The sequence below is a fragment of the Antennarius striatus genome, chromosome 1, assembly GCF_040054535.1.
Source record: "Antennarius striatus isolate MH-2024 chromosome 1, ASM4005453v1, whole genome shotgun sequence".
Taxonomy (NCBI): domain Eukaryota; kingdom Metazoa; phylum Chordata; class Actinopteri; order Lophiiformes; family Antennariidae; genus Antennarius; species Antennarius striatus.
Genome location: NC_090776.1, coordinates 220,001 through 235,152, shown reverse-complemented (window position 1 = coordinate 235,152; position 15,152 = coordinate 220,001). Strand labels below are relative to the sequence as shown.

Here is a 15,152-nt window from a genome sequence, read left to right as displayed (position 1 = left end):
ACCGACCCACCCCTTATGGGGGGGCGGCGGCCACCCCGTTTACCTCCTCTGTGGGCGATACCCCGCGATTTCCAGGAGGGCTTTACGGGGGAAGGACCGGAAGAGCCTCTGGACCTGCTGTTTCCATGACAACAGCCTCTTCTTCTGCGTCTCCGTGAAGGACTGAGGAGACAGGAAGTCAGACAGGAAGTGTGACAGGAAGTCAGACAGGATGTGTGATAGGAAGTCAGGCAGGAAGTCAGACAGGAAGTCAGACAGGAAGTCAAGCAGGAAGTGTGATAGGAAGTCAGGCAGGAAGTCAGACAGGAAGTCAGACAGGAAGTGTGATAGAAAGTGGGGCAGGAAGTCAGGCAGGAAGTCAGACAGGAAGTGTTACAAGAAGTCAGACAGGAAGTGTGACAGGAAGTCAGACAGGAAGTGTGATAGGAAGTCAGGCAGGAAGTCAGGCAGGAAGTCAGACAGGAAGTGTTACAAGACGTCAGACAGGAAGTGTGACAGGAAGTCAGGCAGGAAGTGTGATAGGAAGTCAGGCAGGAAGTCAGAAAGGAAGTGTTACAAGAAGTCAGACAGGAAGTGTGACAGGAAGTCAGACAGGAAGTGTGATAGGAAGTCAGGCAGGAAGTCAGACAGGAAGTCAGACAGGAAGTGTGATAGGAAGTCAGGCAGGAAGTCAGGCAGAAAGTCAGACAGTAAGTGTGATAGGAAGTCAGATAGGAAGTGTGACAGAGCACGGCTGGAGGGGTAACACACACACAAACACACACTGGTGAACCTGGGGTTCCGTTCATTAAACAGAAAAAATACATGAGGGGGGGGTTAGGGTGTGTGTGGGGGGTTAGGGTGTGTGAGGGGGGTTAGGGTGTGTGAGGGGGGGTTAGGGTGTGTGTGGGGGGTTAGGGTGTGTGAGGGGGGTTAGGGTGTGTGTGGGGGGTTAGGGTGTGTGAGGGGGGTTAGGGTGTGTGAGGGGGGGTTAGGGTGTGTGGGGGGGTTAGGGTGTGTGAGGGGGGTTAGGGTGTGTGTGGGGGGGTTAGGGTGTGTGAGGGGGGGTTAGGATTAGGTTGTGTGTGGGGGGGTTAGGGTGTGTGTGGGGGGTTAGGGTGTGTGAGGGGGGGTTAGGGTGTGTGGGGGGGTTAGGGTGTGTGAGGGGGGGTTAGGGTGTGTGGGGGGGTTAGGGTGTGTGGGGGGGTTAGGGTGTGTGAGGGGGGTTAGGGTGTGTGAGGGGGGGTTAGGGTGTGTGAGGGGGGGTTAGGATTAGGTTGTGTGTGGGGGGGTTAGGGTGTGTGTGGGGGGTTAGGGTGTGTGAGGGGGGGTTAGGGTGTGTGGGGGGGTTAGGGTGTGTGAGGGGGGGTTAGGGTGTGTGGGGGGGTTAGGGTGTGTGAGGGGGGTTAGGATTAGGTTGTGTGTGGGGGGGTTAGGGTGTGTGTGGGGGGTTAGGGTGTGTGTGGGGGTTAGGGTGTGTGTGAGGGAGTTAGGGTGCGTGGGGGGGTTAGGGTGTGTGGGGGGGTTAAGGTGTGTGTGTGGGATTTAGGGTGTGTGTGGGGCGGTTAGGGTGTGTGAGGGGGTTAGGGTGTGTGTGGGGGGGTTAGGGTGTGTGAGGGGGTTAGGGTGTGTGGGGGGGTTAGGGTGTGTGTGGGGGGGTTAGGGTGTGTGTGGGGCGGTTAGGGTGTGTGGGGGGGTTAGGGTGTGTGTGGGGGGGTTAGGGTGTGTGTGGGGGTTAGGGTGTGTGGGGGCGTTAGGGTGTGTGAGGGGGGTTAGGGTGTGTGTGGGGGGGTTAGGGTGTGTGAGGGGGTTAGGGTGTGTGAGGGGGTGTTTGAGTGTGTGTGGGGGGGGTTAGGGTGTGTGTGGGGGGGTTAGGGTGTGTGGGGGGGTTAGGGTGTGTGAGGGGGTTAGGGTGTGGGGGGGGTTAGGGTGTGTGTGGGGGGGTTAGGGTGTGTGTGGGGCGGGTTAGGGTGTGTGGGGGGGTTAGGGTGTGTGAGGGGGGGTTAGGGTGTGTGGGGGGGTTAGGGTGTGTGGGGGGGTTAGGGTGTGTGAGGGGGGTTAGGATTAGGTTGTGTGTGGGGGGGTTAGGGTGTGTGTGGGGGTTAGGGTGTGTGGGGGGGTTAGGGTGTGTGGGGGGGTTAGGGTGTGTGTGGGGGGTTAGGGTGTATGGGGGGGTTAGGGTGTGTGAGGGGGTTAGGGTGTGTGGGGGGGTTAGGGTGTGTGGGGGGGGGTTAGGGTGTGTGGGGGGGTTAGGGTGTGTGAGGGGGGTTAGGATTAGGTTGTGTGTGGGGGGGTTAGGGTGTGTGTGGGGGGTTAGGGTGTGTGGGGGGGTTAGGGTGTGTGTGGGGGGTTAGGGTGTGTGGGGGGGTTAGGGTGTGTGTGGGGGGTTAGGGTGTGTGGGGGGGTTAGGGTGTGTGTGGGGGGGTTAGGGTGTGTGTGGGGCGGGTTAGGGTGTGTGGGGGGGTTAGGGTGTGTGGGGGGGTTAGGGTGTGTGAGGGGGGTTAGGATTAGGTTGTGTGTGGGGGGGTTAGGGTGTGTGAGGGGGTTAGGGTGTGTGGGGGGGTTAGGGTGTGTGTGGGGGTTAGGGTGTGTGTGTGGGGGGTTAGGGTGTTTGGGGGGGTTAGGGTGTGTGTGGGGCGGTTAGGGTGTGTGGGGGGGTTAGGGTGTGTGTGGGGGGGTTAGGGTGTGTGAGGGGGTTAGGGTGTGTGTGGGGGGTTAGGGTGTGTGGGGGGGTTAGGGTGTGTGTGGGGGGTTAGGGTGTGTGGGGGGGTTAGGGTGTGTGAGGGGGTTAGGGTGTGTGGGGGGGTTAGGGTGTGTGGGGGGGGGTTAGGGTGTGTGTGGGGCGGTTAGGGTGTGTGGGGGGGTTAGGGTGTGTGTGGGGGGTTAGGGTGTGTGGGGGGGTTAGGGTGTGTGAGGGGGTTAGGGTGTGTGGGGGGGTTAGGGTGTGTGGGGGGGGGTTAGGGTGTGTGTGGGGCGGTTAGGGTGTGTGGGGGGGTTAGGGTGTGTGTGGGGGGGTTAGGGTGTGTGAGGGGGTTAGGGTGTGTGGGGGCGTTAGGGTGTGTGTGGGGGGTTAGGGTGTGTGTGGGGGGGGGTTAGGGTGTGTGTGAGGGGATTAGGGTGTGTGTGGGGGGGTTAGGGTGTGTGTGGGGGGGTTAGGGTGTGTGTGGGGGGGTTAGGGTGTGTGGGGGGGTTAGGGTGTGTGTGGGGGGTTAGGGTGTGTGGGGGGGTTAGGGTGTGTGTGGGGCGGGTTAGGGTGTGTGGGGGGGTTAGGGTGTGTGGGGGGGTTAGGGTGTGTGGGGGGGTTAGGGTGTGTGAGGGGGGTTAGGATTAGGTTGTGTGTGGGGGGGTTAGGGTGTGTGAGGGGGTTAGGGTGTGTGGGGGGGTTAGGGTGTGTGTGGGGGTTAGGGTGTGTGTGTGGGGGGTTAGGGTGTTTGGGGGGGTTAGGGTGTGTGTGGGGGGGTTAGGGTGTGTGAGGGGGTTAGGGTGTGTGTGGGGGTTAGGGTGTGTGTGTGGGGGGTTAGGGTGTGTGTGGGGGTTAGGGTGTGTGAGCGGGGGTTAGGGTGTGTGGGGGGGTTAGGGTGTGTGTGGGGGGGTTAGGGTGTGTGTGAGGGAGTTAGGGTGTGTGGGGGGGTTAGGGTGTGTGAGGGGGGTTAGGGTGTGTGTGGGGGGGTTAGGGTGTGTGAGGGGGTTAGGGTGTGTGAGGGGGTTAGGGTGTGGGGGGGGGTTAGGGTGTGTGTGGGGGGGTTAGGGTGTGTGAGGGGGGTTAGGGTGTGTGTGAGGGGGTTAGGGTGTGTGGGGGGGTTAGGGTGTGTGGGGGGGGGTTAGGGTGTGTGTGGGGCGGTTAGGGTGTGTGGGGGGGTTAGGGTGTGTGTGGGGGGGTTAGGGTGTGTGAGGGCGTTAGGGTGTGTGTGGGGGGTTAGGGTGTGTGTGGGGGGGGGTTAGGGTGTGTGTGAGGGGATTAGGGTGTGTGTGGGGGGGTTAGGGTGTGTGGGGGCGTTAGGGTGTGTGTGGGGGGTTAGGGTGTGTGTGGGGGGGGGTTAGGGTGTGTGTGAGGGGATTAGGGTGTGTGTGGGGGGGTTAGGGTGTGTGTGGGGGGGTTAGGGTGTGTGTGGGGGGGTTAGGGTGTGTGGGGGGGTTAGGGTGTGTGTGGGGGGTTAGGGTGTGTGGGGGGGTTAGGGTGTGTGTGGGGCGGGTTAGGGTGTGTGGGGGGGTTAGGGTGTGTGGGGGGGTTAGGGTGTGTGGGGGGGTTAGGGTGTGTGAGGGGGGTTAGGATTAGGTTGTGTGTGGGGGGGTTAGGGTGTGTGAGGGGGTTAGGGTGTGTGGGGGGGTTAGGGTGTGTGTGGGGGTTAGGGTGTGTGTGTGGGGGGTTAGGGTGTTTGGGGGGGTTAGGGTGTGTGTGGGGGGGTTAGGGTGTGTGAGGGGGTTAGGGTGTGTGTGGGGGTTAGGGTGTGTGTGTGGGGGGTTAGGGTGTGTGTGGGGGTTAGGGTGTGTGAGCGGGGGTTAGGGTGTGTGGGGGGGTTAGGGTGTGTGTGGGGGGGTTAGGGTGTGTGTGAGGGAGTTAGGGTGTGTGGGGGGGTTAGGGTGTGTGAGGGGGGTTAGGGTGTGTGTGGGGGGGTTAGGGTGTGTGAGGGGGTTAGGGTGTGTGAGGGGGTTAGGGTGTGGGGGGGGGTTAGGGTGTGTGGGGGGGTTAGGGTGTGTGAGGGGGGTTAGGGTGTGTGGGGGGGTTAGGGTGTGTGTGGGGGGGTTAGGGTGTGTGAGGGGGTTAGGGTGTGTGGGGGGGTTAGGGTGTGTGAGGGGGTGTTAGGGTGTGTGTGGGGGGGTTAGGGTGTGTGGGGGGGTTAGGGTGTGTGTGGGGGGGTTAGGGTGTGTGGGGGGGTTAGGGTGTGTGAGCGGGGGTTAGGGTGTGTGGGGGGGTTAGGGTGTGTGTGGGGCGGTTAGGGTGTGTGGGGGGGTTAGGGTGTGTGGGGGGGTTAGGGTGTGTGGGGGGGTTAGGGTGTGTGGGGGGGTTAGGGTGTGTGTGGGGCGGTTAGGGTGTGTGGGGGGGTTAGGGTGTGTGTGGGGGGGTTAGGGTGTGTGAGGGGGTTAGGGTGTGTGGGGGGGTTAGGGTGTGTGTGGGGCGGTTAGGGTGTGTGGGGGGGTTAGGGTGTGTGTGGGGGGGTTAGGGTATGTGTGGGGGGTTAGGGTGTGTGTGGGGGGGTTAGGGTGTGTGAGGGGGTTAGGGTGTGTGAGGGGGTTAGGGTGTGGGGGGGGGTTAGGGTGTGTGTGGGGGGGTTAGGGTCCGTGAGGGGGTGTTAGGGTGTGTGTGGGGGGGTTAGGGTGTGTGAGGGGGTGTTAGGGTGCGTGAGGGGGTGTTAGGGTGTGTGTGGGGGGGTTAGGGTGTGTGTGAGGGGATTAGGGTGTGTGTGGGGGGTTACGGTGTGTATGGGGGGTTAGGGTGTGTGTGGGGGGGTTAGGGTGTGGGTGGGTTAGGGTGTGTGTGTGGGGGGTTAGGGTTAGGTTATGTGTTGGGGGGTTAGGGTGTGTGTGGGGGGGTTAGGGTGTGTGGGGGGGTTAGAGTGTGGGGGGGTTAGGCTGTGTGTGGGGGTGTGACGGTACCTCGTGGACCAGACACTTGTCGATGAGCTGCAGGTAGGAGCTGATGCTGTCCTCATCTGACCGGGACACCAGCAGCTGGGTGCACACTGGGGGGGGGGGGGCAGAATGATGGAACGGTGTGAGAAACCCCCCCTCTTCTTCTTCTTTTCCTTTCGGCTTTTCCCTTCAGGGGTCGCCACAGCTAATCAGTGTCCTCCATCTAACCCTGTCTTCTCATCCTCTCCTCTCACACCAACTACCTTCATGTCCTCTTTCACTACATCCATAAACCTCCTCTTTGGTCTTCCTCTAGGCCTCCTGCCTGGCAGTTCAGAACTCAGCATCCTTCTACCAATATATTCACTATCTCTCCTCTGGACATGTCCAAACCATCTCAGTCTGGCCTCTCTGACTTTATCTCCACAACCTCTAACATGTGCTGTCCCTCTGATGGACTCATTCCTGATCCTATCCATCCTGGTCACTCCCAGAGAGAACCTCAGCATCTTCATCTCTGCTACCTCCAGCTCTGTCTCCTGTCTTTTCCTCAGGGACACTGTCTCTAGACCAAACAACATCGCTGGTCTCACCACAGTTTTGTACACCTTTCATTTTAGCTGAAACTCTTCTATCACACATCACACCTGACACTTTCCTCCACCCGTTCCATCCTGCCTGGACACGCTTCTTCACCTCTTTTCCACACTCTCCATTGCTCTGGACTGTTGAGCCTAAGTACTTAAAATCCTCCCCCTTCTTGATCTCTTCTCCCTGTAACCTCACTCTTCCACTTGGGTTCCTCTCATTCACACACATGTACTCTGTCTTACTGCGGCTAACCTTCATTCCTCTCCTTTCCAGGACAAACCTCCACCTCTCTAGCTTCTCCTCCACCTGTTCCCTGCTCTCACTACAGATCACAATGTCATCTGCAAACATCATAGTCCATGGAGATTCCTGTCTAACCTGGTCTGTCAGCCTGTCCATCACCATAGCAACAAGAAGGGGCTCAGAGCTGATCCCTGATGCAGTCCCACCTCCACCTTGAACTCCTCTGTCACACCTACACACACCTCACCACATCAGCTTTCTCCAGATCTACAAAAACACAATGCAGCTCCCTCTGGCCTTCTCTGTACTTCTCTATCAACATCCTCAAAGCAAATACTGCATCTGTAGTACTCTGTTTTGGCATGAAACCATACTGCTGCTCACAAATGTTCACTTCAGCCCTTAGTCTAGCTTCCACTACTCTCTCCCATAACTTCATTGTATGGCTCATCAGCTTTATTCCTCTGTAGTTGCCACAACTCTGCACATCTCCCTTGTTCTTAAAAATGGGCACCAGCACACTTCTCCTCCATTCCTCAGGCATCTTCTCACTATCTAAGATCCTGTTGAACAACCCAGTCAGAAACTCTACTGCTACCTCTCCTAGACACTTCCATACCTCTACAGGTATATCATCAGGACCGACTGCCTTTCCACTCTTCATCCTCTTCATTGCCCTCCTCACTTCATCCTGACTAATCTTTGCTACTTCCTGGTCCACAACAGTCACCTCTTCTAGTCTTTGTTCTCTCTCATTTTCCACGTGCATCAGCTCTTCAAAGTACTCTTTCCATCTTCCCATCACACTACTGGCACCTGTCAATAGACTTCCATCCCTATCCTTAATCACCCTAACCTGCTGCACGTCCTTCCCATCTCTGTCTCTCCGCCAACCGGTATAGATCAGTCTCTCCCTCCTTACTGTCCAACCTAGCATACAAGTCATCATAAGCTTCTTGTTTGGCCTTTGCTACCTCTACCTTCACCTTACGCTGCATCTCCCTGTACTCCTGTCTACTCTCCTCAGCCCTCTCAGTGTCCCACTTCTTCTTGGCTAACCTCTTTCTCTGTATACACTCCTGTACCTCCTCATTCCACCACCAAGTCTCCTTATCTACTTTCCTTCCAGATGACACACCAAGTACTCTCCTACCTGTCTCCCTGATCACATTAGCTGTAGTTGTCCAGTCATCTGGAAGCACCTCCTGACCCCCAGAGCCTGTCTGAACTCCTTCCTAAAAGTCATGCAACACTCTTCCTTTTTCAGCTTCCACCATTTCGTCTTCTGCTCTGCCTTTGCCCTCTTGGTCTTCCTCACCACCAGAGTCATCCTACACACCACCATCCTATGCTGTTTGGCTACACTCTCACCTACCACTACTTTACAGTCACTGATCTCCTTCAGGTTACACCGTCTACACCAGATGTAGTCTACCTGTGTGCTCCTACCGCCACTCTTATAGGTCACCCTATGTTCCTGCCTCTTCTGGAAGAAAGTATTCACTACAGCCATTTCCATCCTTTTTGCAAAGTCAACTACCATCTGTCCTTCTGCGTTCCTCTCCTGGATACCAAACCTGCCCATCACCTCCTCATCACCTCTGTTTCCTGCACCAACATGTCCATTGAAGTCTGCTCCAATGACAACTCTCTCACTTCTAGGTATGCTCTGCATCACTTCATCAAGGTCCGACCAGAATTTCTCCTTCTCCTCCAGCTCACATCCTACCTGTGGAGCATACCCACTAACAACATTGAACATCACACCTTCTATTTCTAGAAATAGAAACCCCCCCAACGTCCAGGAAATATAAGATAAAAATATATATGGGGGCGGCAGCGTCTCAGCGGTAGAGCAAAACGTCTTGAAGACAGGATCACCCAGCCATTGGGGGTTCGAGTCCCGCTCCCCCCAGGACATCCCTCAGAGTGTGAGCTGACGGTGGGAGGTGTCAGCTCACCTCCCAGCCACTGCCGAGGCGCCCTTGGCAAGGTGCCGTCCCCCCCACAAGCTGCTCATTTGGGGCGCGACCCGTCACTCTGCCTCCTTGTACCTCTGTATGTCCTCTCTACTAACTGCATGCCTACAGGCCCCAGTGTGTGTGTTCAGGGGCCTCTAACCTCTAACCCGTAACCTCTAACCCGTAACCTCTAACCCGTAACCTCTAACCTGTAACCTCTAACCCGTAACCTGTAACCTCTAACCCGTAACCTCTAACCCGTAACCTCTAACCCGTAACCTCTAACCCGTAACCTCTAACCCGTAACCTCTAACCTGTAACCTCTAACCCGTAACCTGTAACCTCTAACCCGTAACCTCTAACCCGTAACCTCTAACCCGTAACCTCTAACCCGTAACCTCTAACCCGTAACCTCTAACCCGTAACCTCTAACCTCTAACCCCTGTGTGTAATCAACACATACAGTATATGTACATGTGAAGTGTGATGTGTAAAAAGAATTTCCCTAAGAGGGACAATTAAAAGTAATGGCTATTATTATTATTATTATTATTATTATTATATGGGGGGGGCAGAGTGGAATCAGTCGCCATGACACCCCTGCTGCCCCCCCCCCCCCTGCTCACCTTTGCCCATGACGCGGGTGAACTGTCCAGGCAGGTCCCCCTCAGCGATGACGCTGGTGCTGGATTCCGCCTCCCCCCCGCCGGGGGCGGCGCTCTTACTCTCGGGGCCGAGGGGGGGCCGCTGCAGGGGTGCGTCCTCGCCGCCGCTGAACGCTTTGATAGGAGTCATGATGATGTGGTGGAGCTCCTGCAGGGGGGCGCGCAAATTACTGCCCTCCAACACGTCCTGGGGGGGGCATTAAAATAGTTCACACAACTCAGGCATCATCGTCACCGTGGCAACACCGCTCTACAACTTAGTCATGATGCAACCCCCCCCCCCACAGCGAGCAGCGTGAACCCAGAACGCCAAGCGACAGTTTTCATGTGCCCCCCCCCCCCCCCCATCGGTGGGAATGACACTGGAAATGAAGTCTTGGTGAAAAGGTTAGTCTGAATTTAGCAGCTCAAGACGCCCCCCCAACCCGCGCTCTTGACCACCATTGTCTCGCTTTAGGGGGGGGGGGGGCGCAGATGAGTTTAAATTTGGAGCTAGGTTTAGTGTTGGGGGGGATTAGGGTTCGGGTGGGGGGATTTAGGGTTAGGTTTAAGGTGGGGGGGTCAGCATGGGGGGGTTGGTGTGGGGGGGTCAGGGTGGAGGGGTTAGTGGGGGGGTCGTACCTTCTCCAGGCTGCGCAGCAGCGTCTGTCTCTCCCGGAGCTTCTGGATGCTGATGACGATCTTGTGTCTCGCTCCTTTGGTGACTTTCTGGGGGGGGAAACGTTTGTCAGACATTCGGATGTGGTCCTGGAAGAGATGCATGCTGGGAAGGATTCCACTTCCTGTCATCACACAGGAAGCCTCTTAGTCCAGCCTGCACCTGTGTGGGCGCAGCACCTGCAGGAAGGGAAGCACTTCCTGCTGCGCCGGGTCACTTCCTGTGTCCAGAAGAGACATGTGTGTGTGTGTGTGTGTGTGTGTGTGTGTGTGTGTGTGTGTGTGAGACCTGTGCCTCCAGCTGCTCCTCCGTCAGCGACAGCATCTGGTCGTAGGTCAGGGTGGAGAACAGAGCGGCGTACTTGTGGAGGCGGAGACTCTTGAGCCACGCAGGAACTTCTGTGGAGAGAAGAACGCCATCAGACCGGCGGCACTTCCTGTCAGTGCTTCCTGCTTCCTGTCAGAGCTTCCTGTTTCCTGTCAGAGCTTCCTGCTTCCTGTCAGCTTTGTGGGGGCTCAGGTGCTGGTCTGGACTCCTTCCTGACCCTGAAGTGTGACTGGTGAAACTTGCGGCGGCTTCACGCCGGGGGGTCACACTCACCCCTCATGCCGCTGCCGTCCTCATGGAACGAGCTGCGATGCAGAGCCCCGCCCCCACCCAGCCCCGCCTCCTCCAGGTGCTCGCTTCCCCCGCTGCCGGACGAGGCGATGCTGCTCTGAGGGGACAAGGGGGCGTGGTCCGGCGCCGGGCCCCGGGGGCTCCGCAGGTCCTCCTGGGACAGCCAGACATGGCCCAGGGGCTGGCTGCTGGGGCCACTCATGGGGGGCGTGAGGGACACGGAGCGCTTCAGGGGGCTGTGCTGCTGGCCGCCGCCCCCACCCGACAGGACTGCAGGACAGGAACAAGACCAGTCAGGAGCTGCAGCACTAGGCTATGGCTAACGTTAATGCTACGGCTAATGCTACGGCTAATGCTACAAAACCTGCTGAGCTGACTGGAACTATGCTAACATGAAACCAGCTAGCCTGACATCTCATCACTGATTGGACGAAAACTGACTTCACTCTAATGACAGTTAAATAAAACATGGATTAATCATATAATAATAATATATTAATAACAATAATAATAATAATAAAAACAATATAAGAATATATTAATAACAATAACAACAATAATAACAATAATAATAACAGTAATAATAATAACAATAATAACAGTAATAATAATAATAATAACAATAATAGTAATACTAACAGTAATTATATTAATAACAGTAATATACCTAATAATAAAACAGTAATAATAATAATAATAACAACAATAATATGATAATAATAATAACAGTAATAATATTACTAATAATAATAACAGTAATATTAATAACATAATATACCTAATAATAATAATAACAATAATATAATAATAATAACAGTAATAATATTAATAACAGTAATAATCATAATTACAATAATATAATAATAATAAAGTTATAATATTAATAACAATAATATACCTAATAATAATAACAGTAATAATAATAACTAATATAATAATAACAATAATAATAATAATGATGATGTGACCTGCCGGTTTTACGTGCTGCTCCCCTGTTTTAACCCATGAAGCTGTGGAACACTACTCTGACGGGGGGGGGGTGGGGGGTACTGAATGAGGTGGACGCCTCTCTGACGGGGGGGTCCACCACCAGACGCTGTCCTGCTCCTAAAGCGTCCCCTGGCTGGGGGGCTATCTATAGGACCTCGTGGCCCCTTTAAAATAGGAGCCCTGCTTCCATTACCGTCCACCCCTGAATATTAACCGTTTCCCTGGACCCCCCCACAAAGGCTGCCTTACAAGGTGAGAGTGGCTGAGCGGGTCAGAGGCAGCAGGGGGGCCACAGGATGTGATGTCAGCAGCTTGATGTGGTAGGACGGCTCCACCTCTGTGGCCATCAACATGATGGGGGACCACAGCCTGGGGGCCACAGCCTGGGGGCCACAGCCTGGGGGCCACAGCCTGGGGGCCACAGCCTGGGGGCCACAGCCTGGGGGTAACTGTAAGCTAGCCGGCGCCGGGGGGGGGTGGGGCTCCTGGGCTTTAAATGAATCTTTATTTATAAACTCTCACCTGTTTCTGTCTCTAGAAAAAAAACAGAAAAATACACTGAGCATCCCAGGCCCCGCCCACCTGAGAGGGCCCCGCCCACCTGAGAGGCATCTCACAACTCCGTCTAGAGGTGTGTGTGTGTGTGTGTGTATGTCTTACTGTGTGTGTGTGTGCGTGTGTGTTACTGTGTGTGTGTTACTGTGTGTGTGTGTGTCACTGTGTGTGTGTCTTACTGTGTGTGTGTGTGTGTTACTGTGTGTGTGTTACTGTGTGTGTGTGTGTGTGTGTTACTGTGTGTGTGTTACTGTGTGTGTTACTGTGTGTGTGTGTGTGTTACTGTGTGTGTGTGTTACTGTGTGTGTGTGTGTGTGTGTTACTGTGTGTGTGTGTCTTACTGTGTGTGTGTGTGTGTGTTACTGTGTGTGTGTGTGTGTGTTACTGTGTGTGTGTGTTACTGTGTGTGTGTGTGTGTTACTGTGTGTGTGTGTCTTACTGTGTGTGTGTGTGTGTGTGTGTGTGTGTTACTGTGTGTGTGTGTCTTACTGTGTGTGTGTGTGTGTGTGTGTGTGTTACTGTGTGTGTGTGTTACTGTGTGTGTGTGTCTTACTGTGTGTGTGTGTTACTGTGTGTGTGTTACTGTGTGTGTGTGTTACTGTGTGTGTGTGTCTTACTGTGTGTGTGTGTGTGTGTGTGTGTGTGTGTGTGTGTGTGTGTGTGTGTTACTGTGTGTGTGTGTTACTGTGTGTGTGTGTCTTACTGTGTGTGTGTGTGTGTGTGTGTGTTACTGTGTGTGTGTGTTACTGTGTGTGTGTGTCTTACTGTGTGTGTTACTGTGTGTGTGTGTCTTACTGTGTGTGTTACTGTGTGTGTGTGTGTTACTGTGTGTGTGTGTTACTGTGTGTGTGTTACTGTGTGTGTGTTACTGTGTGTGTGTGTTACTGTGTGTGTGTTACTGTGTGTGTGTGTTACTGTGTGTGTGTTACTGTGTGTGTGTGTGTGTTACTGTGTGTGTGTGTGTTACTGTGTGTGTGTTACTGTGTGTGTGTTACTGTGTGTGTTACTGTGTGTGTGTGTGTGTGTGTTACTGTGTGTGTGTTACTGTGTGTGTTAGTGTTACTGTGTGTGTGTGTGTGTGTGTGTGTGTGTGTGTTACTGTGTGTGTGTGTGTGTGTTACTGTGTGTGTGTGTTACTGTGTGTGTGTGTTACTGTGTGTGTGTGTCACTGTGTGTGTGTGTGTGTGTTACTGTGTGTGTGTGTCACTGTGTGTGTGTGTGTGTGTTACTGTGTGTGTGTGTTACTGTGTGTGTGTTACTGTGTGTGTTAGTGTTACTGTGTGTGTGTGTGTGTGTGTTACTGTGTGTGTGTGTTACTGTGTGTGTGTGTCACTGTGTGTGTGTGTGTGTGTTACTGTGTGTGTGTGTGTGTGTTACTGTGTGTGTGTGTGTGTGTATACACAGTAACACACACACACACTCAGGATGTGGGAGGGACTACTCACGGGTGCTGCCCCCCCCGGTCCCAAGCGTGTTGATGGTGGCTGGAACAGAGGATGATGGGTAGAGGAGGGGGTGTCCGTTCTCACAGCCGTGCGTCCAGCCCCCCCCCAGGTCCCTGGAGCCCCCCCAGCCGTTGAGGCGGTCGTCGGAGCCGTAGCGCTGGTGGGGGTGCAGCGCGCTGGAGGAGGAGGAGCCTGAGGAGCCCAGGGTGGAGGGGGGCGTGGCCTGTCGGTGGTGCTGTACGGCGGGGGGGGGGCGGTCCATTGGGTCCCCCCGGGCGGGGTCTCCCCGGGCCGCCGCCCTCTCCTCCAGGTGGTTGAGCCAGAGCGCCAGGGCGGAGCGGTCCTCCAGGGAGGTGGCGGGGTGGATCAGGGCGTAGGACAGCAGCTGGCGAGACTCCTCCAGGTGGCGCCCCCCCTCCATGGTGTGGGACAGGATGCGGGGCAGCAGGCGCATGTACTCCCCCTTGGCCTCCACGTTACCCGGCTTCAGCAGGGGGAGGTGGGTCAGAACCAGGGAGATCACCGCCTCCTGGGGCTCGCTCTGCCATCGGCTGATCACGCCTGGGGGGAGGGGAGAGAGGAGCTGTTAGACCACGCCCAGGGGGGGACAGAGATGTCAGACCACGTCTGGGGGGGCTGTGATGTTGGGGTAGGGGTGACGACATCCTCCTCCTGATGATGTCACCCCTCATCAATTCATCCTCTGAAGGAGAGTCTCCTTCGTCTGAGTCAGATCCAGAAACCGGTGAACCAGCTAGTAAAGTATAAACCTAAAGGTTAACCCAACTGGTAAAGTATAAACCTAAAGGTTAACCAGCTAGTAAAGTATAAACCTAAAGGTTAACCCAACTAGTAAAGTATAAACCTAAAGGTTAACCCAACTAGTAAAGTATAAACCTAAAGGTTAACCCAACTAGTAAAGTATAAACCTAAAGGTTAACCCAACTAGTAAAGTATAAACCTAAAGGTTAACACAACTAGTAAAGTATAAATCTAAAGGTTAACCCAACTAGTAAAGTATAAACCTAAAGGTTAACCCAACTAGTAAAGTATAAACCTAAAGGTTAACCCAACTAGTAAAGTATAAACCTAAAGGTTAACCCAACTAGTAAAGTATAAATCTAAAGGTTAACCAGCTAGTAAAGTATAAACCTAAAGGTTAACCCAACTAGTAAATTATAAACCTAAAGGTTAACCAGCTAGTAAAGTATAAACCTAAAGTTTAACCCAACTAGTAAAGTATAAACCTAAAGGTTAATCCAACTAGTAAAGTATAAACCTAAAGGTTAACCAGCTAGTAAAGTATAAACCTAAAGGTTAACCCAACTAGTAAATTATAAACCTAAAGGTTAACCAGCTAGTAAAGTATAAACCTAAAGTTTAACCCAACCAGTAAAGTATAAACCTAAAGGTTAATCCAACTAGTAAAGTATAAACCTAAAGGTTAACCAGCTAGTAAAGTATAAACCTAAAGGTTAACCCAACTAGTAAATTATAAACCTAAAGGTTAACCAGCTAGTAAAGTATAAACCTAAAGGTTAACCCAACTAGTAAAGTATAAACCTAAAGGTTAACCCAACTAGTAAAGTATAAACCTAAAGGTTAACCCAACTAGTAAATTATAAACCTAAAGGTTAACCCAACTAGTAAAGTATAAACCTAAAGGTTAACCAGCTAGTAAAGTATAAACCTAAAGGTTAACCCAACTAGTAAATTATAAACCTAAAGGTTAACCCAACTAGTAAAGTATAAACCTAAAGGTTAACCCAACTAGTAAATTATAAACCTAAAGGTTAACCCACTAGTAAAGTATAAACCTAAAGGTTAACCCAACTAGTAAAGTATAAACCTAAAGGTTAACCCAATTAGTAAAGTA

General features: G+C 53.6%; 1 protein-coding gene across 1 annotated transcript in view; it reads right to left on the bottom strand.

Annotated features, from left to right (window-relative positions):
• Window positions 1-15,152, bottom strand: part of samd4a (sterile alpha motif domain containing 4A) — a 40,598-nt gene that overhangs the window by 5,878 nt on the left and 19,568 nt on the right. Inside the window, exons 3-9 of the mRNA XM_068320948.1 lie at window positions 13,277-13,837; window positions 10,269-10,556; window positions 9,957-10,066; window positions 9,632-9,718; window positions 8,972-9,197; window positions 5,575-5,660; window positions 44-162 (exon numbers count right to left, since the gene is read on the bottom strand). Coding sequence (XP_068177049.1) covers window positions 44-162; window positions 5,575-5,660; window positions 8,972-9,197; window positions 9,632-9,718; window positions 9,957-10,066; window positions 10,269-10,556; window positions 13,277-13,837 — 1,477 coding nt within the window. The remainder of the gene's footprint in view (window positions 1-43; window positions 163-5,574; window positions 5,661-8,971; window positions 9,198-9,631; window positions 9,719-9,956; window positions 10,067-10,268; window positions 10,557-13,276; window positions 13,838-15,152) is intronic.